This window comes from Halichoerus grypus, chromosome 6, assembly GCF_964656455.1.
Source record: "Halichoerus grypus chromosome 6, mHalGry1.hap1.1, whole genome shotgun sequence".
NCBI classification, from domain to species: Eukaryota; Metazoa; Chordata; class Mammalia; order Carnivora; family Phocidae; genus Halichoerus; species Halichoerus grypus.
The window spans coordinates 145234090-145258612 of NC_135717.1; the positions used below are offsets into that span (position 1 = coordinate 145234090).

General features: G+C 36.9%; 1 protein-coding gene across 2 annotated transcripts in view; it reads right to left on the reverse strand.

The window, feature by feature from the left end:
* Positions 1 to 21721, reverse strand: part of SLC6A15 (solute carrier family 6 member 15) — a 43557-nt gene extending 21836 nt beyond the window's left edge. The window contains exons 1-3 of one of the 2 annotated variants that reach the window (XM_036091259.2): positions 21563 to 21721; positions 20836 to 20942; positions 1671 to 2141 (exon numbers count right to left, since the gene is read on the reverse strand). In XM_036091259.2, coding sequence (XP_035947152.1) covers positions 1671 to 1959 — 289 coding nt within the window. In that variant the 5' untranslated portion in view covers positions 1960 to 2141; positions 20836 to 20942; positions 21563 to 21721. Of the gene's footprint in view, positions 1 to 1670; positions 2142 to 20121; positions 20282 to 20835; positions 20943 to 21562 lie in introns of those variants that run through there. The other variant, XM_036091258.2, reaches the window with a different exon arrangement.
* Between the last annotated feature and the right edge of the window lie 2802 nt (positions 21722 to 24523).

The window sequence follows — 24523 nt, forward strand, 5'->3', positions numbered from 1 at the left end:
CATGCAGATTTGTCAACCAGGCAACTTTTTCCAAACCTGTTGTTTTGTGCCTAGCTGAATTAACTAAGCAAGATCTTTAACATATTTTGTCATCGGAACACCTTAGCTTTTTATCTTACAGTCTAAAAAGAAATTTCACATATGATTATATTATTTCATTTGATTTGTACATCAAATATAAAACCATATTTTTGTCCATTCAACAAAACTATCACAAACTGGAATCAAATATCAAAATATTCTTTCTACCCTTTGTATGCTGAAATGCGGTTAATATAGTACTTAGTCTTTAACCACATTTATTTTAATAGTTTCCATGTATAGAGATAACAAAGTTTCAACCCAAATGTTAGTTAACATTACTTGACTTTGGGGTACTCTAGAGCTTGTGTCTTACATGAACAACCCATTCTTTGTACATGCTTTTTTATTGATTTTTAAGATAATTTTTGCTAAACAACCTTTACTGATTATATGCAAAAATACAAAAAAATAGAATGTTATGTTGATGGGAAATATTTTTGTTTAAAATTAAGGATGGGGGGGCGCCTGGGTGGCTCAGTCGGTTAAGCGTCTGCCTTCGGCTCGGGTCTTGATCCCAGAGTCCTGGGATCGAGCCCTGCGTCATCGGACTCCCTGCTCTGTGGGAAGCCTGCTTCTCCCTCTCCCACTCCCCCTGCTTGTGTTCCTGCTCTCACTATGTCTCTCTCTGTCAAATAAATAAAATAAAATCTTAAAAAAAAAAAGTGAACTAAACTTTTAAAAATAAATACATAAATAAATAAATAAAAATAAAATAAAATTAAGGATGGGGGTGCCTGGGTGGCTCAGTCAGTTAAGCATCTGCCTTTGGCTCAGGTCATGATCCCAAGGTCCTGGGATGGAGCCTCTGCATGGAGTTGGGCTCCCTGCTCTGTGGGAAGTCTGCTTCTCCCTCTTCCTCAGCGCTACCCCCTTGCTCTCTTGTGCTTTCTCTTTCTCCCTCAAATAAATAAATAAAATATTTAAAACAAATAAAATTAAATTAAGGATGCTAATTTCTTTGAAGTTTTCTTTGAAACTAAACACTGTCCCCAAATACTGTAGCATCAGAAACCAAATATATATGATATCTAAGAATGAAGAATGTCTGGCATTACATTTTCTGTTTAAATCCCTTCTCCTAGGATCTACAAAGTTCTGGTCAGCATTTCAACACCATAATTATTCTAAATTGTATGTAATTTTTGTCTTGAAAAGTGAAATAATTTAAAATTCAGAGTTAATAAATTGTGGAGAGAACATTCTTTCTGACTTCTTTCACCAGTCCTGTCTTATATCAGACACTTTAGGTTTTTCTCCAAAGAGAATAACTGACTGCCTCTAACGTTTGTTAGAAAGGTCAGTAATTTAGCGATATTTAAAAGCATCCACAGAAAGAATCTGTGAGCAATCTTTGAGTATTCATAACAAGCCATCTGCTCCTATGGAAACCTAATCTGAAAACAGAGTTGAGCTCACTTCCAACAAAGAAGTCTCCCTGGCTTTACAATGGAATTCATGGTTTCTGAAATAATGAGGCTGCAGCAGCAACACGAGCTATTTGAGACAGTCAATTGCGATTTACTCAGCAATGTATCACTTAACAACAAAAACAAAAAACAAAAACAAAAACAAACCCCAAAACTTACCACCTCCATTCTTTTGACATAGGTATGGGAATCGCCACACATTTCCTAAACCTACAGAAAATCCAACTTGGGCCAGGATATATTGTAGCTTACTGTTCCAAGCTGGTCTTTCATCTTCAACTTCAGATTCCTCTTCAACATCTATATCTTTCTCTTCCTGAACATCAACAATTAGTTCGCTCTTCTTAAAAGCATCATCAGCTGAGTCTTCATTGGAAAGAAGGTCTTTGACAGACTCAATAACTTCATCGTCTAATTCTCTTTTTACCACCTTGCTATTCTTCGGCATTGGAAAGTGTGGGTAGTACTATTTTTTTTTTTAATTCCTTTATGGTAAATGTGTTAATTCTTTTTTGAAATATGTTAATTGGTATGAATAAAAGATGCAGGAGGGTATCAAATAAATCCTTGGCTCAAGGTGACAGAGTCTTAATGAATCCTGGATCTGTATGTCCAATATCCTATGGGTACCTGTAATATTTTAAGTTGAAAAGCAATAATATTTAATGAGGAAAAGTACTTAAAATAATGAAGACTCTTTATTATTAATTTTTATAATAAAAACTCTTTCTACAGAGTATAAGACCTCTGATTGTCCTTGGCCATTCACTTCAGAGCTTGATACGACGAGTAGTATAAAAAGTATAAAGTACACATGTGCTTTAGACATTTCTTTTAACTAACTTCTTCCTTCTTGCATAAATCAAATTTGATCTCAGGTATACGCCAATGCATAATATATGCTATTTGTTAGTAATTAAAATTTTCTGACTCTTTTTTCTTAATTCTTCCTTTTTACCTCTCTGACTAAAGCACATCCCTTATTTTATTCCTTACAGAATTACATATACAATTGCATGTCATCCTGTAAATTTGTCTTACACAAAATCTCTTTTGTCCACACATTCATCATTCACTCACTTGATATTAATTGTAATATGGATAAAATTCAGAGATATAAACAGTAATGAATCACATGATAGCTGCCTTAAAGGAGCTTATATCTAATAAGAGAGAAAGGCACGTCCCAAATAATTATACTACATTATATAATTTATATGACCCAATATCATTACAGTAGGAGAGCTCAGGAATGTTGGATAAAAGCGGCATTACAGTTGGGCAGGGATGGAGTGAGGCCGCACCAAACATAAGCAATAGCATAAACAGATGCAGGAAGTGGTAACAATTACCATTTGTGTAAACATTCTCTCACATGACCCCAAAAAACACACTGCCACCACTTTGGCATTTTTCCCTTTCTTTATTTCTTTTTATGTTATATCTCATATCCTTTTCTTTGTTCAAATACAGACCAAGTAAGGGTATGTCTACAAACCAGTGACATTGTCTATTATAAAAAGTGATTGAATATACGAATATATCTCTTCAAAGCTGGGTTGGGAGCTTTAGAAATAATATCCCAAGAATTCTATCATTTATTGCTAGAAGAAAAATGGAATTCTTTGATAGAACTACATTCAAAGTCAGACAAATAGCCCATCATACTTTAATTCATAATCTTAATGAACAAGACAGGGTGCTGGGTAACTCAATGAAAAAGAAAAAAGGAATTCATTAACTTGACCATGTAACTTATTTGTTGCCTTTAGGTTTGGAGGCGTTTAGTTGTTTCCAAATTAAAATATATACCCTAATAGCAAACCCTTATTTTGGATTTGGTGAAGATTAAGAGTTAGGCTGTGAAGAGGAAATTCTGAAAAAGTAGCATTGCAAGATATTTAAATAATAGGCACATCTCAAGAATAATTGAACAACTTCTCATAGTGACTACTGTAAAGAGATCACCAAATTTTTGATGTGGAAATAGTTTCAAGAGGTTAGGAATTATGTCTGTTTAATTTGCTTTCTTTTCTCTGAGAGCTCAGTAAATACAAGTTGAGTAAATGAATAAATACAACCATTGAAAAACTGAAATAAGCTAATTTTCCAAATAGTTTTTACTGTAAGAAAACAACCTGACAGATAGGAAACTGTGATTTGTGAGACATGAATGATGTAGATCTACACTTGTTGAATTATCTAAAGGTAAGTTGTTGGCACAGCAATTTAACTGATACATAGATAAGAGCATTGGCTTTAATCTGACAAACCTGGAGTTGTGTCCTAGTTCTTTTATTTATTAGTTGTATAACTTCTAGTAGTTATATCATTCTTAACCTTAGTTTCCTCAATAAACTAAGGTTACTAAGCTATTCTTTTTGCTTTTTCCATACAAATAGAAAGGTAAGGAATGTATCAAAGTTTAGAAATACTATTACAGTAAAAACACCCACCATTTCAGAAAGAAGAAAATTAAAAGACAGGGTTACTCATGAGCCTCCCCCAAATTATCTCAGAAATTGTAGTATTTCTTCTATAAATATCTAGACTTTGCAGAAGAAAAACCCCACACAAACAAAAAAAACGAAATGAAAAATAACAACTTTGGACACTGCTGAATGTTTTATTACATATTTAATGAATAATCATACAAATGTACATATGATATCCTTTGGCAAAGTTTACATTTAAAAGTTTCTATCAGACTGGGATGCCTGGATGGCGCAGTCAGTTAAGTGTCCAACTCTTGGTTTTGACTCAGGTCATGATCTCAGGGTCATGAGATTGAGCCCCATGCGGGGCTCTGTGCTGTAGGCATAGAGTCTGCTTAAGACTCCCTCTGCCCCTCCCCCACCCCATACTTGTGCTTTCTCTTTCTCTCAAATAAATAAATAAATCCTAAATAAAAATAAAAGTTTCTATCAAATTACCCAAAGTTCAGATTTTCCATGAAATGAAAGTGTCAAATGTAAACAAAATTTAAATACAATGATATAAATGCCTGAAATACATCTAATATATAAAACATATCTATCTATACAGATTATATAATACAATAAACCTAGGCAACCTTTACAAAATTAAACATATCAAAAAATGCAACATAAATATTTTGTTGCCTTTATTTAGAGCTCTCTTCTTCACTAGGCCATAAGCTCTGCCTGGAAAATGACTTTATTTCACTCATCTCACATTCTCAAGGTTTAAACTTGTCTGTCATATGAATGAACTCCAAAAAGGAGCAAGAATATTGTATGATATCTACAAGCATTCTACACTATTACATATTTGGTTGTTTTTGGGTTTTTTATTTTTTTATCCTAAGGCCCTATGCTCACTGAGTCCGAGACCTTCCTTTCCGAGGGCTGCAGAAAGCCAAAAGTAAAGATATAAACTGAGTTTCTGAATGGATTTGCAAAAACTTAGTATATGAGACAACAATTTGGAAGCCAAATTAATTTCACATCTTCAAGACCCAACTTTTCTGAAAGATGACATTTTTTCGTGATGCCAAAAGCTTATTGAAGAACTTAGCTCATAAAAGTAGACTATAAACATGGATTAAAAAGAGAATAAAAAGCGAGGCTGACTGTTGCCAAAAGTATTTTGATCATCGCTGCATCTGGGAAAAGAAGAAATGAAGCAGGAATGCCCATGAAGCAAGTGAGGTGGGAGGTCATAAAGTATCAGTACTCTACAGGTCACAGGAAGTAGGATAATCAATTTCAAGTAACTGCACAGCCAAGTTAGCACCAACCATTCCTGCGACAGAAGCAAACTGTCATCTTCTGCACTTCATCTGCACCTAGGAGTGGCATTAGCAGTCTACATCATTACCTGGTAAAGACCTCCTGTCTACCCCTGATATCTTGAATATCTGATCAAGGGTCAACAAAATATTGCCTTTGGGTTAAAAACAACCCATTGTGTGATTTTATAAATAAAATTCTATTGGAACATAGCCATGCCCACACTTTTACATATTTCCTATAGCTAATTGTGTGCTGCAACAGCAGAGTCACTTTGTACAGACTGCAAAGCCTAAAATATTTACCGACTGTATTGAAAAAAAATTTGACAACCACTGTTCCAGAAAATAAATCTGAATTGAAGATAGGGAGTTACTCAGATCACTTGATCTAGGCTCCATTTCCATGGCACTAATTTCTTTATCAAGTAGTATGACAAGAGAGAACTCTACACATTTAAGGATAATTACTAAGAATGATAGGGTTTTATATAGAACCAGGGAGACGGAGTGGTAGTAGTTGAGAGGGGAAGAAACACAAGCAAAAGACAAATGTAGAAAATAGCTCTAGAGTTTCAAGTAGATTACTTAAGAAACTCAGAGACACAATAAAATAAAGATTAAAAAAAAGTCCCCCTTTAAAAAAAAAAAAGAAAAGATATAAAAGATGATTGGGAAGAAAAAAAGTTAGGTGGATGAATATGGAATATAGAAAAGAAATGGGAAAATTCAGTATAGGAATAAAAGGCACATTAGAAACAAATAAAAGCTGCTACAAGTACATCCACAGACATGGAGAACAGACTTCAGGAAACTTCTCAAAAAGAATGAAAAGAGTCAAATATCTTAAAGTAATTCAGAGAAAAAGCTAACGGAAACAGAAGTCAGATAAAGGTGATCCAACAAACTTAAAATTGGTTTTTACAAATCCATTCAGAAATTAAATTCGTATCTTTACTTTTGGCTTTATGCAGCTTCTGAAAGGAAGCAAGAAAATAGAATATAACAAAAAATTCTGAAAGATAAATTAATGGAAGTTTTGCCTAGATTCATATTTTCAAATAATAATAATACAGAGGGGTCAATACTGAAAAATACTGGGATAAAGATTCCTAGGGATTTCAAGCAAAAGTAGAAAGGGGAAATAAAAGGACTTCTCAGGATGTTTAATAACCTCTAAAAGAACTACGAGGAAAAAGTACTCAATCTCCAATTTTTATACTCAATTATTTTGTATTCCAATTATAAAAGCCACAGGCAAATATTCTGGTCTGGAAGAGATCCGATGATCCCTATTGGGGAGGGAGAGGAACAGGTTACATGATAATGAAATTTGGCCAACCAAGAGAGAAAACAAAGTAAAAACTTCAGTAACATAGAAGCCATGCTAAAGGATAGAAGTGAACGTTAATTTAAGCAGGAAATAAGCTTTAAAATCTATATGAATTATGTTTAAGGGAAAAATACGAATTAAAATTCAAAAAATAAAATAACTAACAGAATCAGGGGAACTGAAATGGGAGAAGACAGAAATAAAAGTATGAGAATGTCCTCATCTTTCATATCAGGAAGCAATTTAGGATACTGTCTAAATATAAAACTCCTATGGGGCGCCTGGGTGGCTCAGTCATTAAGCGTCTGCCTTCGGCTCAGGTCATGATCTCGGGGTCCTGGGATCGAGCCCCGCGTCGGCTCCCTGCTCGGTGGGAAGCCTGCTTCTCCCTCTCCCACTCCCCCTGCTTGTGCTCCCTCTCTTGCTGTGTCTCTCTCTGTCAAATAAATAAATTAAAAAAAAATCTTTAAAAAAAAAAAAATAAATAAATATAAAACTCCTAGTCAAAAAAAGGATAATGACCCCACCTCTTCACGTTTTCATATAATCCTTCTTGCTTACTATTATGAGATCTCATAGAAATTAATATTTCTTGCTGGGAAGAGACATGTATTGATGCCAAACACTTATATCTAATTTCTAGAAACAGACTGAGTTCAAATCCTAGCTCTATCACTTACAGTTTTATGACTTTGGCTAAGTTACTTTGTTATCTAATAATAAAGTGCTTGGATAAATGCCAGCACATTGACAGAACTCAATATATGTCTTCTTTTGTTATTATGATTATTATCCCTCTTATAGTTGTATTCTGTTACAACTGGTTTATTGCAAATTATTAAGGATAATGTAGGTCTAGAGCCAATGCTATATGTTATATGGTTTTAACATCACTTTTTTTTTTCCTAATACCAGTTTTCTACTGCTGCATAACAAGTTACTTCAAAACTTAGTGGCTTGACAAACAAAAGTTTTATTTGCTTATGATTCTGTGGGTTTGCAGTTTGAACGAGGCTTAGATGATCAGTTGTTTTGCTGGTCTTGACTCAGGTCACTTCTCCACTATAGTCATCTATCAACTCAAGTGGGTAAGGATGGGCTAAGATGGTCTCGCTCACATTCTGGCAGGAGGCAGTCTATTAGCCAGAGCACTTTGATTCTCCCATATGTAGTCTCTCCAAAATGCTAGCTCCAACTTGTTGACATTATAAGCTCAGAGTTCCAACTCTAGCCAAAAGAAGTAAGCCCAACATGAAGTGCTAGCAAAGCCTCTGTGTGGCATTTGCTAAGGTTTCACTGGCCAAAGCAAGTCACTCAGCTAAGTTCAGATTGATTTGAGTGGATAAACTCCACCTTTAATGGAAGGAGCAACAAAGTCAAATTGCAAAAGGTACAAGTAGAGAGAAAAGAAAAATACTGCCACCACCTTTGAAAATAATCTTCTACACTTGTCCAGTTAGAATTCCCCTCCCTGGATTCTGAATCTTGAGGACAGGAACAAAGAGATCAAAAGGTTGGCATCTCACTCAATTCCAAAGGCATTGTGCCCAGGCAGTAACTACTACTGTAGTCATGGGTTCTGGTTCCTTTTCCATCCCATTGCCAAGCACCCCATTGTTCCTTTGAGCCCCTGAGCCTTGCCAATATTTCTTCTTCATTTTATTTTATTTTTGCCTCTTAGCCAGCATCAGTCTCTACAGCTTGCAAACAAAGAACCCTAAATAATACAGCTATTATAAATTTAAAACAATTGGTGTCTTTCCACTCATCTACTGTGTAAGGACTTAACATATATAAAAAATGTTGGGAACGTTACATTACTTAATTTGGACTTATATTTACATTTTTCTCATTCTCCCATTTTTGCATTGCTTTAATTATCTTCATATGCAAGTTTTCAGAAAAAAATCTATTTTAAAGCACTTAAAACTAGATCCAAAACATTTTTAAATCAACATAATAAATTTCTAACTCAGTGCTTCTCAACCCTAACCATTTTTAATGTTTTTTTTTAATTTTTTTCCTTGCCTTTCCACATAAATTTTGAAGTCAGCTTATTAATTTTTTTTAATTTTTATTTTATTTATTTTATTTATTTATTTGAGAGAGAAAAAGAGCGAGAGAGAGGGCACGTGCAAGCACGAGCAGGGAGAGAGAGGCAGACGGAGAAGCAGAGTGGGGAGCCCGAGGCAGACTGAGTGGGGAGCCCGAGGTGGGGCTCCATTCATCCCCAGATCCTGGGTTATGACTTGAGCTGAAAGCAGATGCTTAAGCAACTGAGCCACCCAGGCACCCCTCGCTTATTAATTTCTACCCCAAGAAACCCAGACCTGCTAGAATTTTGGCTGGGTTTACATCAATTCTGTAAACCCTTTTGGAGAGCACTGACATCTTAAAAATTTGAGCTTTCCATTCTATGAACTTGGCATCTTCTTTAAATTGTCTCTGGAAAAAAGTTGATTTTTAATACAAGCTTCCTATTCTGCAACAATGCTGATTTGAGCTGATACTGTTTTAGGATCCCTTAGGATTTTTATACACACAGTATGTCAAATGTAAATATAGTTTAAGCTTCCTCTAATTGTTTACCTTTAATTTCTTTTTCTTGACTTACCATACTGGCTTGGACATCCACTAAAATTTTGAACAGAAGTGTTAAGAACAGACATTTTCATCTATGCCCCAGTGCTAATGGGAAAGTATTCAATATTTTACTAAAGACAATATTAGTTATGGATTTTTTTTCATAGATGCCTTTTGTCAGTTTAGTGAAGTTTCTTTTAATTCCTAGTTCAGTGAGGGTCTTTTTTTTTCTTAATCCTGATTAACTGTTGAATTTTGACACATAATTTCCTACCTTTATTAAGATAATCATGTAACTCCTTAATCTACTAATATACCATACAGCATCAATTGATTTTGTATTTTAGACCAGTCTTTCATTGTGAGATAAACGTCACTGGTCAAGACGTATTACCTTTTTAATATATTACTAGAATCAATTTGCTAATATTTTGATAAGGATTTTTGCTTATATTTCACTTCTCTGGTTTTGGTGGACTCATAAATAGAATTTTAAAATGGTCTCTCATTTATTTTCTGATAAAATATATGTAGAATTAGTTTTAATTCTTCCTTAAATGTTTGGCAGCACTCACTAATAAAGCCATCGGGGCCTGGAGTTTTCTTTCAGAGAATATGTTTAATTAAAAATTCAATTTATTAAAAAAATTCAATTTGTTTCATTGATATATAGCTACTGAGATTTTCTTTATAAAACTTTTTTTTAATTTTTAAATTTTTAAAATTTTTTTATTAACATATAATGTATTATTTGTTTCAGGGGTACAGGTCTGTGATTCATCAGTCTTACACAATTCACAGAGCTCACCATAGTTCATACCCTCCCCAATGTCCAATACCCAGCCACCCCATCGCTACTGAGATTTTTTTTTTTTCTTGCGTTAGTTTTGGTAAGTTGTGTTTTTCAAGGAATTTGTCCATTTCATTTAAATTGTCAAATTTGTTTGTAGAAGGTGACTCATAATATTCTGTAGGTTCCTTTTTACTAGTTGTAGGATTTGTAGTCATATCACATTTTTTATTCCTGATATTGACAATAGGTGTTTTCCCTGCTTTTGTCTTTGTCTTGCTAATATTTTCACTATATAATTAACTCAAAATATTATGCAATTCTTACTCTATCTTTCAAGACTGTTTAGCTCTTAAACTATTGTTACAACCTCTTTTGAAAGTGTATTAAATTCTAATTAACATTTCCAGTGAAAATATGCAAAGACGTAAAATAACAGGCAGGCACTTGCGTCTTAGAGACATGCCTGTGCTGGCTAATTACCGGCACTTGCCAAAAGTTTAATATTCTATAATAAAGAATAAGAACAGCAAATTACCTCCCTGACTTGGACAATTACAAATTTTACTGAATAAAATTTTCTTTAAATATCAACTAATTATGAATAGTAAATCTGAACTTTATTGTGGATTCAAATGAAATATATTTTTCTAATTCTAATATATAGGGTAAAAAGTAAAGGCTATCTCAATAAAAACAAAATGGTAAACTATATTGCAACACCCAAGAAAAAATGACACATCTTGGGAAGTTTATAGTTATGGAATAATTGCAAGAGGAAAGAGATAAGGGATTCTATAATGTACTGAAATAATGATCTTGACAAATAATACAAAACATTTCAACAATATAGAGTTCAACCTAAACATTTCTTTTCCAAATTATACCCCCTTTACATAAAATGTGTTCACTAAGTGAAAAAGTAACAAAAAACACAGAGCCAAACAAAAGGAGAGAAACATTTTTTTACAAATGACAATACATAGTCACAACTTACACTTTTATATATTTTGCCCAAAAAGGTGGACTATAACATACCTATGAGGATGGCTAAAATCAAAAGCAAATTTAAAAAAGTAAAGACACCAAAAGTTGGTGAGGATGCAAAGAAACTAGATCAATCATATATTGCTGATAGAAATATAAAATAGTACAGCCACTCTAAAAAATAAAAAAAAATAGCTGGAATTTCCTTTCAGCACTAATAATAGAGTTACCACACTGACCACCAATTTGCACTCTTAGACATATAGCCCAAAGAAATAAAGGCTTATTTTCAAGCAGGAACTTGTACATAAATCTTCATATCAACTTTACTTATATAGCCCCAAACTGAATGTCCTTCAGTGGGTGAATGGTAAAACAAGTTGTAGTATATCCATATCATGCCATATCAGCAAGAAAAAAGGAAAGAATTATTGATACATGCAATAACTTGGATGAACCTCAAGGAAATGATGCTGCATGGGGAAAAAAGTCAATTTCAAAAGGATACATATTGCATAATTTCATTTATATAACATTTGTGAAATAACAAAATGATAGAGATGAACCAACAGTGGTTGCTAGGAGTGAAGGTATGGACAGGCAGGTGGGTGTGCTATAAAGGACAAGGGACTCTTTGAGATGGTAGTGTTTAGTAGTATCTTTTTTTTTTTTTAAAGATTTTATTTATTTGACAGAGAGAGACACAGCGAGAGAGGGAACACAAGCAGGGGGAGTGGGAGAGGGAGAAGCAGGCTTCCTGCAGAGCAGGGAGCCCGACGCGGGGCTCGATCCCAGGACCCTGGGACCACGACCTGAGCCGAAGGCAGACGCTTAACGACTGAGCCACCCAGGTGCCCCTAGTAGTATCTTCATTATGGTTAAGGATTACATGAAGCTACACATTTGATAAAACTACAAAGAACTATACACATATACACACACATAGGCAGAGAAAATTCATAATCTGAAAAACTATGGATTATACCAATATCAATATGCTGGTTTTGATACTGTACTGTACATCTATACAAGATCATAAAATGAGAGAGGCTAGGTGAAAGGTGCACAGGACCTCCCTTTGTACCTTCCTGTGAGCTTGCAATTATTTGAAAATTATAATTATAAAGCAATTTCCTTAAATTGAAATGTATTTTTTGTTGACTTCTACGAATCAAGGACAGATTTTAAATCTTAATAAAGCATTTCACTAAGTCTTTTAAACATTTTAAAAACAGACAAAAATTCTTTCAAATACTTAAAATTTTGTTAATACATTGAGAACACCTCAGATTTAAACACTGTATTAATTTCCTAAGAATTCTGTAACAAATTACTTCAAATTTAGTGGCTTCAAGTAGCATAAATGAATTCTTTCAAGGCTGTGGAACCCAGAGATCAAAATTATTTTTTTTTTTAAAGATTTTTATTTATTTATTGAGAGAGAGAGAGAATGATAGAGAGAGAGCATGAGAGGGAGGAGGGTCAGAGGGAGAAGCAGACTCCCTGCCGAGCAGGGAGCCCGATGTGGGACTCGATCCAGGGACTCCAGGATCATGACCTGAGCCGAAGGCAGTCGCTTAACCAACTGAGCCACCCAGGCACCCCCAAAATTATTTTTAATAAACCAAAATCAAGGTGTGGGCAGGTCTCTCCCTCAAGAGGACCCCGGGGACAGTCTGTTCCTTGCCTTCTCTAGCTTCTGGAGGCTGCCAGCATCCCTTCACTTAGAGCCACATCCCTCCCATCTCTACCTCCACACTCACCCTGCCTCCACCTCTTCTGTGGGTGTCTGATCTCCCTTTGACTCTTTCATATAAGGACATTGTGATGGCATATAGGGCCCATCTGGACATATCAGGATAATCTCTTCATCAGCGGATTATGTCTGCCAAGACTCTTTTTCCAAATAAGGTAACATTCACAAGTACCAAGAATTAGTAGGCAGACATATTTTAGGAGCTATTACCGGCTGACTATAGGCATATAATATTATATTATATTTAATTATATATTTGTATTATCATGTCAGGAAAAATGAATTTGGAGGCAATCAACATGTTTTATTCATTATCATCATAAACTATCAAGTATGACCTTTCTTAATTATTTCCTAGAATAGATTGTGTGCAAAAAGAAGGTTTACAATTCCTCCCAATGCTGTACATGTGTGCTCCTCCTCCCATTAGGAAGTGGAGTCTATTTCCTCTTTTCTTAATTCTGGGCCCTACTTGAGCTTGAATTTGAATTCTGGGAGTGTGTGAACTTGCTTTGACCAGTAGAAGGCAGAAGTTCCAAGGCTAGGCCTGAGGAAGCCTGGCAGTTTCTGCTTTCACTCTTTTGGAATTCAGACACTATGTATAAAAGTCCATCTGCCCTGCTAGAAATCCCACATGGAAAGAGAGGGAGCGCCTCAGTGACTGAAGCCCTAGGCCCAGGAACAAAGACGCTGACATTCTAGTCCCAGTCCAACTGCTAACACATACCAAATGGAACAGATGAGGTATCCAGCTGAGCCCAGCCAACACACAGAATAATAAGAAATAATAATTCATTATTGTTTTAAATTATTACAATACCAGAAAGGCAACAGAGGGTAAAGGGGCTCAATAAACCATTGTTTTGAACCTACTGGAAAAAAAAAAACAAAAAACAGTGGCAGGGAGTATTTGTTATGTAGCAAGAGATAACTGAAACATTTGCCAAGGGGGGGACAAATTGAATATTCATTGAATTTAACTGAAAGTATAAATATTTAACTCTACTGAAATTTAAACTATTGTCCAAAGAACTGTTCACAATGGGGCTTAGACCTGTGTAAAAATCGTGTGGTTTAGATTTTTAAATCTATGCAGTGATTTTCTTTTAACTATAAAGTAAATATTAACCTTGAGAGACACATTTAGTTATTCTTTTGTAAAGTTCCATGTGGTCAGTCTTATATTTAAGGCATTTGTATATCAGAAATGCAACAGGGATTATCACAACAAAACTTACAGACATCAAAATGATCATAAGAGAATAACAGCAAAACACTCTACACACATAAATAAACAACTTAGATGAAATGGACAAATTCCTCAAAAAACACAAACTACCACAACTTACCCAATATCAAACAGATCATGTAATAACTCTATATCTGTTAAAGAACTTAAATGCACATTACTTAAAATTCTCACAAAAGCAATCTCTAGACCTAGCTGGTTTCACTAGGGAATCCTATTAAACATTTAAAGAAGAATTAACACCAACTCTGCACAATCTCTTCTAGACAATACAAGATAATGGAACACTGCACATTCATTTTATTAAGCTAGTATTACTCTGTTACTCTGAAGACAATACCAGGAAGAAAAACAATACAAAAAAACTATAAATCTATATCCCTTATGAATATGGACACAAAATTCCTCAACACAATATTAGAAAACAGACTCAGCAATATATAATAAGAATTATATACCATGACCAAATGGGCTTTATTCTAGGTATACAGGGCTGGTTCAGTATTCAAAATCAATAATGTAATATACCATAAGAGGCTAAAGAAAAAAATCATATGACTATATTGATTGATAACAGAAAAGGCATTTGACAAAATTCAGTATCCACCTGTAATTTAAAAATTGTAAAAAAAAAAAAAAAAAAAACCCAACTAGGAATAAAAGGAAACTTTCTCAATTTGATAAAAATCACCTCCAAAAAACATACAGTTGGTATACTTACCAATGAAAGACTGAATGCTTTTGCCTTAAGATCAGAAACAAGAATGCCCACTCTCATACTTTTAAGAGAGTGGGCAGAGTACTGAAAGTTCTAGCTAGTGCAATAAGGAAAGAAAAGGAAATCTAAGGCATTTGGATTGGAAAGAAAGAAAGAAAATTTTCCATATTTGCAGACATTCTGGTTGTCTACGTTGAAAATCCCAAGAAATCTACAAAACATGGACAGTACTTTTATGCTGAAAACTACAAAGTGCTGATGAAAACAATAAAAAAAGATCTAAATACATAAGCAGACATAACTACCATGTTTATGGTTTGGGAGACTAACATAGTAAATACGTAAATTCTCCCTAAATTGATATACAAGTTTAATGCAATTCCTATAAAATTCCAGAAAAAATTTATAGATAAAATTATTTTAAAATTCATATAAAAAGGCAGAAAACTAAAATACCTTCAACAATTTAGAAAGGAAGAATGAAGTGAGAGGAATCATTCTACCTGATTTGAAGACTTATTTTATACCTACAGTAGTGAAGATTGTGTTATCTTAGCAGAAGGATAGACACATAGATCAATGAAACAGAAGAGAGTACTCATAAATAGACCCACAAAAATACACCCAACTGATTTTTGACAAAGGTGCAAACATAATTTGAATGGAGAAAGAATGACAGCCTTTTCAACAAATGGTTCTGGAATATGGATATCTCTAGGCAAAAATACAACCTCAACCTAAATTTCACACCTTATACAACGCTTAACTCAAACTGGATCATGGACTTACAGGTAAAACATAAACTATAAAACTTTCAAAAATAAATCATTGGAGCTCCTCGTTAGTAGAGTGGTTAATATCCCCGCCTGTCAAAAATAAATCATTGGAGAAAATCTTTGAGATCTAGAGCAAAGCAAAGAATTCTTGGATACGACATCAAAAGCAAAATTTAGTAAACTGAACTTCAACATTAAAAACTTTTGCTTTGTGAAAGAACCTATTTAGAGGATGAAAGAATAACCTAAAGACTGGAAGAAAAATATTTGCAGACCACATATCTGGAGAAGGGCAGGTATTTAGGATCTATAAAAATTCATAAAACTCAACAATTAAAGATAATTTTAAAATGGGTAAAAAATATACAGAGACATTTCACTGAATATGATATCTGGATGGCAAATGAGCACATGAAATGAGGTTCAACATTATTAGCCATTAAGGAAATGCTAATTAAAACTACAATGAGATGTCACTGCATACCTCTCAAAATGGCTAAAATATAATGACAACAAAATTCTGGCAAGGATACAGAGAAACTGATCATTCATACATTGCTGGTGAGAATGCAAAATGGTACAGTGCTCTGGAAAACTAAACATGCAACTACCATATAATCCAGCAATTACACTCTTGGGCATTTATCCTGGAGAAATGAGAATTTATGTTCCATAAAATCTGTAAATGAGTATCCACAGCAGCTTTATTCATAATAACCCTAAACTGGAAACGACCCAGATGTCCTTCAATGGGTGAATAGTTAAACAAACTTTGGTAAATCCATACCATGGAGTACTACTCAAAAATAAAAATAAACTACTGATATACACTACAGCTTAGATGAATTTATACACAATTACACTGAGTGGAAAAAGCCAATTACAAAATGTTGCATACTATATGATTCCATTTCGATAACATTCTTGAAATGCAAAATAAATACGAAGAGCAGAGTGATGTGGTTGTGATTATAAAGGGCAACACAAGAATCCTTACAGTGATGGAACTGTTCTGTTACTTGACTTTATCAATGTCAATACTCTGATTATGAAGCTGTAATACAGTTTTGCAAGATGTTACATTTTCAGGAAACTGCGTGACAAGCACACAAAAGCTCTCTGTATTATTTCTTAACAACTACATGTGAATCTATAGCCATCTCAAAATAAAATTTCTTTAAGGCCCCAGTCAACTCACTAAAATTTTTTTTGTATTTTTATGCTGATAATACTGGATAAATTTAGTGAATCCACTAAATCCCATCTGCTGCTCTAATATAATTTTATTACTAAGAATGTTGAAAGCAAAAACTCTCTTGTAAATTCAGAAACTATGAAAATCATGGAGATAAAATACCCATTGACTTTTATACCTTACTCATTCTATAGTATCTGATGCCTGGATACTGTTCTCCCACGGGTATTTGCTATTGCCTTCACTTTAGAATATATTTTAATGTATACTTTGAATAAATAGTATAGTAATATAGTATTAAAGGGCATAGAGCGAAAAGTATCTTCCCATTCTGTCCCTCAGCATATCAGTCCCATCCCTACTTCCCTGTAAGTCACCAAAGTCCTCCACAGGTATTGGTGTATATATATTCAAGCTGATACGTGTTTTCGCCCCACCCACCCAACCTGTTTCTTCTTACACAACAGTCACTATATGCATAACTCTGCATCTTGGTTTTTCATTTAAAAAGCCTTCAAAAGCTTTTGCTCTCAATACAATTGTTTGGTTTTTGTTTATTTGTTTGTTCTGTTTTGTCTTAATTGTATGATAGACCATGGTATGAGTATATATTTAGGTCATTTCTGATAATCTGCCTCAATGTTCAAGCAACTGACTCTGTATATCTGGCATTTGCTCATCTGTAGAATAAATTCCTAGAAGTGGACCTACTTGATCAAAGGTTATGTGCTTCTACAATTTTGGTAAATACTGCCAAGTGGCCCTTTATAAAAGTTGTCTCAACTTGAACTACAAGCCATATATGAGAGGTGCCTGTTTCCCTCTGCCCTCTTCAATACAGTGAGTAATTTTTTGATCTTTGCCAATCTGATAGGTGAAAAAGCTCCCAGTGTAAGCATTTCATTCAAAGATAACAATCAATGAATCTTATGTGAAAGGATACCTTAGTGCATTAATCAAAAGGAAATAAAGTGAACCTCAAGACTGAAAACAGTCTTCTATATCAAGTGATACTGAGCATTTAAAACTATCCTGTAGCCCAGTGTCTGGGGCTTGTTATTCACAGAGAAATACGAGAAAATCATTATTGGTCAAAGTAAATATTTAATCAGATAAATCCATAAAAAATTTACTAAATGCATTCAGAACAGTAGTTAGGACTTACTTTAAATTATAAGGGAAATTGGATATAAATATAAAGATTCTTCCTGCCATGTAACTTTACATGTTTTCATGCATCAGACTTTGCCCATGGAATTTTGTTCAGAAACTATTTTAATATTACTCTGCATAGGGGCGCCTGGGTGGCTCAGTAGGTTAAGCATCTGCCTTTGGCTCAGGTCATGATCTCAGGGTCCTGGGATCCAGTCCCTGCTCAGCAGGGAGCCTGCTCTTCCCTCTTCCCACCCTCCACTCATTCTCTCTCTCTAATAAATAAAATCTTAAAAAAATATTACTCTGCATAGACTATATTAATATATCCAATCATGCCTATGTATGTAATAATAGTCACACACTACCCAAAAGAAGTTGAGAGGTAAATTGAGAAGTAAAAGTTTTCAGAGCTTTTGATAATAAGCAAGGTCTCTTTCAGGTCTATCAATCTAAGTCAATGATTTTTTTTTTACTACCTGGGTAATAACCCCAGAGTTCAACAGAATGCAACTTTCTTACCTATTCATATACAAGTTTTATTTTATGACAGGACAGCATATTTTCTAACATGCACTCAGCAAAATTTGAACTCTGATCATTGAGTAAATTAATGATTATAAACATAGAGTTTAGGTTTTAGTAATTATTCTAACTTATTTTACGTATTAACTTAATAATTGACAAGTAAGGCATTTCGTTTGATTATTGGTATCTCAAATGGCTATTAGCCAATTAAATTCTTCTACTATTTGCTATGGCTTGAATATTTGTGTCCTCCACTCCAAATTCATATGTTGAAATTCTAACCCCAAGATGATGGTATTAGGAGATGGGGCCTTTTGGGTAATAAAAGTAACCCAGAAAGCTAACTAGCCCCTTCCAACATGTGAGGATACAGTGAAAGGCACCATCTAAGAAGCAGGAAGCAGGCTCTCACCAGACACCAACTCCGCTGGTGTCTTGAATTTCTCAGCCTCCAAAACTATGAGAAATAAATTTCTGTTGATTATAAAGCACCCAATTTATGGTATTTTGCTACAGCAGCCTGAACAGACCAAGACAGTGTTTCTTATTTACGTTATCATTTGGATGACAGAACACTCATTTTCTAGAAACATGTATAAATATCTTTCTTAAGCCTTTAAAATATTATATCTTGAGTTAACATATATTGGGAGTATAAAGTAATTCTTGAATCAAGAATACCGCAATGCAATCAGAAAAAAGAAAACCTGTCAACAAACAGGAAGAAATTATCTTCCTTTCAAAATAGTGTTAATTCCTGTCTTCCTGAAAAAAAAGAACACATTAAATGTTTCGCTTGGAGGAAAATGATCAATGAATTCTGTAATATATTTTACTCCAATAAATCAACATGGATCATTGATCATGTGGATACAGAGCGTACGCACACAAAAATAAAATATATGATTCTGATGATCGAATACTCCGAATTTAATGAGATAAAAACTCTTCGAGGGCAATTCAGTCCATCATCAAGTACTTATTAAGTACTTACTACACAAGTCAAACCTAGGCGCCAAAGACGCAAGTAGGTCGGTTATCTCAGCACCGTTCTTGCGGAAATGAGGCTGGGTGGGGTAAGAAGCTCTATCAGGTTGCTTCGTCAGAGAATACTTCCTAAAGCAAACACGTAGTTCCCGGTATCCCGGGAAAGCGACCAGCCAATGACAGGTATAAAACAGCTTTAAAAACTGGGTGATGAGGCGCTTAGACGCAGTACATAAAACAAACACTTCAGTCCTCCCGTGTTTCTGGGTAGTGAACCATACAAATGGTGCAGACTAAGTAAGGCTGCGTCTACCTTTAAGACCTGGAAGGGCCCAGCCAGACTGGGGGAAACGGACGCAGCCTCATTTGCATAAGCACCCAAACACTGCTGACGTCACCGCGCCTGAGTGCGGACCCCGCCCCGTCTTACTCCAGCCTTTCCCTTGGAAGGAAGAAGATGGAAAGAGGGAAGAGAGCGAGACGCTAAGCGCGAGCCTGGGGGCTTCCCTCTCCAACGCGCGGCCAACGCCGCTCCTTGTCCTAACGGAAAAGAATTCCCGCTCCCGCGGCCTCTGCGACTGGGTGGGTCACACCTGTCCCCGGGATGTCTCGGCCGGGCGTTTCGATTCGCTCATGTTTATAAGGCTGGTTTGCCTGCGTGTTATGATTTGAAAACCTCTCCCTATATTCAAAATCGTCCTCTGCCCAGGCCACTCACAGACAAGGCAAGTAAATGGTGTAGAAACGGTCTGGCTTTCCAATTCCTCCCATCCTCTCCTTAAAATCCCCAGCATCACCATCTCACCGGCACACTCTCAAATTCCTGGATACGCAGAAACACACAGGTTGTGCTTTCTCCAGTAGCCACGTGCCTTGTGCGCGGAAAGGCCCACTTACGGACCTTTTATCGCAGGATTCCTCGGGCAAAAGGGAACGAGGGTCACGTGAAAACACAGAGCCTCCGGTAGTCGCCCTCAGCAGTGGCAAAAGCGACGAGAAGCGAATGAGGAATGAGACTGGCTCCTCTCCCCGCCCTACCGCCCACCCGCGCGGGGATCTGCTTCCAACTCACCTAGAACCTCGGAAGCGCCTCGCTTCGTCCGGACCCTACCAACTTTCCTCTCGGACTTGCCCCAGTCGGACCCCACCCGTCCAGCCAGCCCTGACTTGACTTGGAAACGACTAGTCTCTCGGGGATGCTGTAGGCGAGTTAGTTCCACGACGAGAAGGAAGGATGGCGGCACGTTTCGCCCCATGTGCTTCCCCCCCTACTCGTCACCCTCCACCCCCCTTGTGCACAGGTGCAGGACCCTGCCTGGAGGGTCGCCCGCTCAGCCCAAGTTCACCCTCAAAAGCTTTGGAGCTGCCCTCCTCCCCTCATCCCAGGACCCAGCCTGAGTCCTTCCCGGGATCCATCCACCAAGTCCGCTCGCGTCCCCGTCCCCCGGCTCCAGGGTGGCTAACGGTGAGCCCCGCCCTACCTAAAACCGTGCCCTTAGCAGTAGGAGCGTGTCATTACCGTTCGCGTGTCTCCACCGGGCACCTTTTGGGTCTTCCAGGTCCCGACAGTAGCAGCAGCGGCTAAAGCGTCGGGCCCAGGTGGCTGGGACGGAGGCCGCGGAGGAGCTGTCGAGAGAGAAGCAGCGGCTTGCCAAGGGCGGGCCCTGGGGCTGGGCTGAGGGGGTCGCTGCCCTGCGGGCTGGCCGCGAGGGACTCCTGAGCGCCTGTGTGTCGGCCAGGGAAAGAGCACGAGATGCAGGCGCGCGGGTGCGTGCGCGCGGGTGTGTGTGAGGGTGTGAGTGAGGGTGTGACGGAGGCGCCCACGTGCCCGGCCCGCCCGCGCTGCGGTCGCCGACCCGCTGCGGGGGAGAGGGGGAGGCTGCGGGCGCCGCGGGGGAAGGGAGCCTGGTCGCCAGGCTGGGCGCCGCACCTCCCCGCCCCACCGCTCCTTGACGCAGAGGCCGCTGCGGCTGCCCAGCCGCGTCCTCCCTGCGCTCCAGGATGGGCCAGCCGGGGCGGCACGGACCGGGCAAGTCCGCTCCGAAGCAAAACCAAACGGCTACCCCTGACATGCCAGCCTCCTTTAACCCACCCAACGCAGAGGACAAGCACCAGTTGTCCGCCCGCGCCTTTGTCTCAGCGAGGATAACAATAGAAATGGTCCTGCCTCGCACCCTCTAATATTCTCCGAGAGTCCGTGACGGGACACGAAGTGGGTGGGTGACCCAAAGAACCCTTTTCCCTACCTGTCTCTCAAGCCGGCCATTTACATCTCTTGCAAAAGAAAAGCCATCTGGGCATTTGCTTCTCCACCAAACGTTGGCCTGATAGCGTTCAGGGATTCTGGCCAGGTTAGGAAAGGCTGCTTTAGGGAGCTGGTCCTCACCCTATGTTGGTCCCTTAGCATCGGACTCTTCCCCAAGGGGTCTCAGTACAACATGAATTCTTGAGGCAATCAAGACATACACATAATTAAGCCACGTGGAGAATCCCTAACATCTACCTCACTGAACACAAAGCTAAGCCTTCCTTTGAAAATGGCTGAATCTTCCCCTGAACAGGGCATATGCTCTAGAGATTAAATTTTATGTCCTTGAAACTTTAAGTCCTTTCAAAATTTGAAAGAAATGCAAAATAAGCCTAAAACAAATTATAGCAGAAAGGTTCAGTGACTTGATGAAGGACATTTTTCACTTCCAGACGATTAATGTTACCATTAAAAAATACCTTTGTGCGCTTTTAGGCCTTCCAACAATCCCTCAGATTTTGACGGGTTGTATCCAATTAAGATTGAATTAAATAACAAGGCCATTGCAGACAGGTTTTTCATGCAGTGAAAAATCTCCTGGAAAGAAATCACAAGACCTGAATTTCAGGTCAGAACATTGCAATTAATCCTTAGCTTTTAACGCAGCCAAGAGAGTTTTTCTCAGTCTCTTCCAATCTCACCTTTAAAATATTTTTTTAATTAAATTAGATTTGATTCCCTGGATGCCCCTTCCCTGCCATGAGTAAATAAATACTCTGACAGATGTCCCACGGGAAAAAAAAAAATGAAAAACAGTTCCAAAAAACCTCTTACAGAACATCGTGTATAATTTGTTTTTTACTTCATATATTGGTGACAGGCAAATATTTATGTTGATATATATCATTTTTATGTACTGAAATTGATATACAGTAGAAATAATACCAATAACAACTGAGAAGAATTTAAGAAAATAAGTAATGCTATGTCTTCCATAACCAGGATTACGCTTATCTGTGGGAAACAAAGTTTTCTGTATGCTTACAAGAATGGTTTATAGCAGTACAAAGAAGGCCTACTTGCCTACAAGTATTCCCTCCTCACACTTGTTCACTGACATTTGACACCTACCTCAAATACATATGCAAAGCAACAAGTCACAAAATATTTGTGGAGTGATACACTCAAGAATGACTAATACTAATTCACGTCTTGAAGCCAATGAGAAGAAGAAACAAGAGAAAGCACATAGAGAGTTCAATGACAAAATGGAGATTTTAATCCAGATCTGGCTCGCTTCAGAGTTCATGTTTTTTAATGCTATCTTGTAAACCTTTAGTGAATGTATAAATTTTAACAGGAGGAAAATATAGAATTAACACAAGGGCTAGTCACCTTTGAAAATAAAAAGTGGAGGGGCGCCTGGGTGGCTCAGTCAGTTGGGTGTCTGCCTTCGGGTCAGGTCATGATCTCAGGGTCCTGCGATCAAGCCCCATGTCGGGCTCCCTGCTCAGTGGGGAGCCTGCTTCTCCCTCTCCTCCCTGCTCGTGCTCTCTCTCTCTCGCTATCTCTCTCTCTCAAATAAATAAATAAAATCTTAAAAAAAAAAAAGAAGAAGTGGAGAGGGGTGGGGGGTGGTGGAAAGATCCCAAAAGGAGAACTTAGAAACCTAGGGAGGTAAAAAGTATCTATTTTTAATTTTAACAGTGAAGACCCTTCAGTGATCTAATGTCCAATCACTAATATATTTTAGCTAACAGTTATTGGGTGCTTTCATTGTCACACGGGGGGAAATGATCATATGGTGTTGGTGTGGCAGAAGGGAAAGAGTAAGACTTAGATTTCAACCTACAAGTAAAGGGAGGCTAGTCTTTTTGGCCACACTGTAGTTAATATTAGCAAGTATTGATTCAAAGTTAGGAATGTGCCCTGGCAATGTGCAGAGTAATTTAAATGCCTTATTTTTCCTAATTCTTACACTAACTCTATGCAAGAGGTATAATTATTAGCCACACATTGCAGAAGAAAAAGATGAGACTGTGGTTGTCCATATTTATAGTCAGAAGACATCTATTAGATACTGTAAATAAATACCTGCCCCTATCTAAATCACTTTCTGAATTTGATACCTACTTTTAAGCACCAAATCCCTCAAAATGATAACATTATGCAAAAACTCCCAAAGGTATAGCACCAGAGTTCAGAAAAACAATGCAAAGATAAGCCAAAAAAAGATTTAAAAATCACAGTTCTAAAGGAAAATATTTAAATCAATTCACACCATGATATTATAATTCTCCTATTTGTTATACATGTAGTATATTGTGGAAAATCTTTTTTTCTGATAAAAATTTTATTATATTATTCTCCATACTATAGTTTATTTGATACACAGTTTTGAAATTTTTATGACACCAAAGTCTGCAGAACCCCAAAATACCTAGTGAATATCCTATTCATCCTACGTCTTCTTGACTGGTCAAGGGCTGAGAGGTAGAAGCAAGGCAAGTAACTATATTATTTGATCTCTCTATAGGTAGAGGATGGGTTAACTGAATTGACAAATGTCAAAGCGATCAAATCAATTGGTATGGTTTAAAACTCACAGTGTTGTTTCCAGAATTTCAACTACCATTTGAGGAAAACAGGACAAACTCAAGGTTCTTTTTCTTTTGATTTTTATGAAAATAAATGCTTACAGGTTTCTCTGACATCTGGTAACTCTTTATTCATCTTCTTTTATTCTTCTCGTTCTAAATGTTAATGGCTTTGGGATCTGTCCTTGGTCCTTATGTCTTTTTTTTTTTTTTCCTCTCCATACTCTCCTTAGGTGATTTCATTCTATGGTGATGTTAAAAATATTTAATTTTCTGTAACTAATAACTATAATTGTACTGACCAAAGGAAATTGAGCATAGAGAGGACCAGCATCCCAGGAAGGGAGCCAGGGTGACTAAAG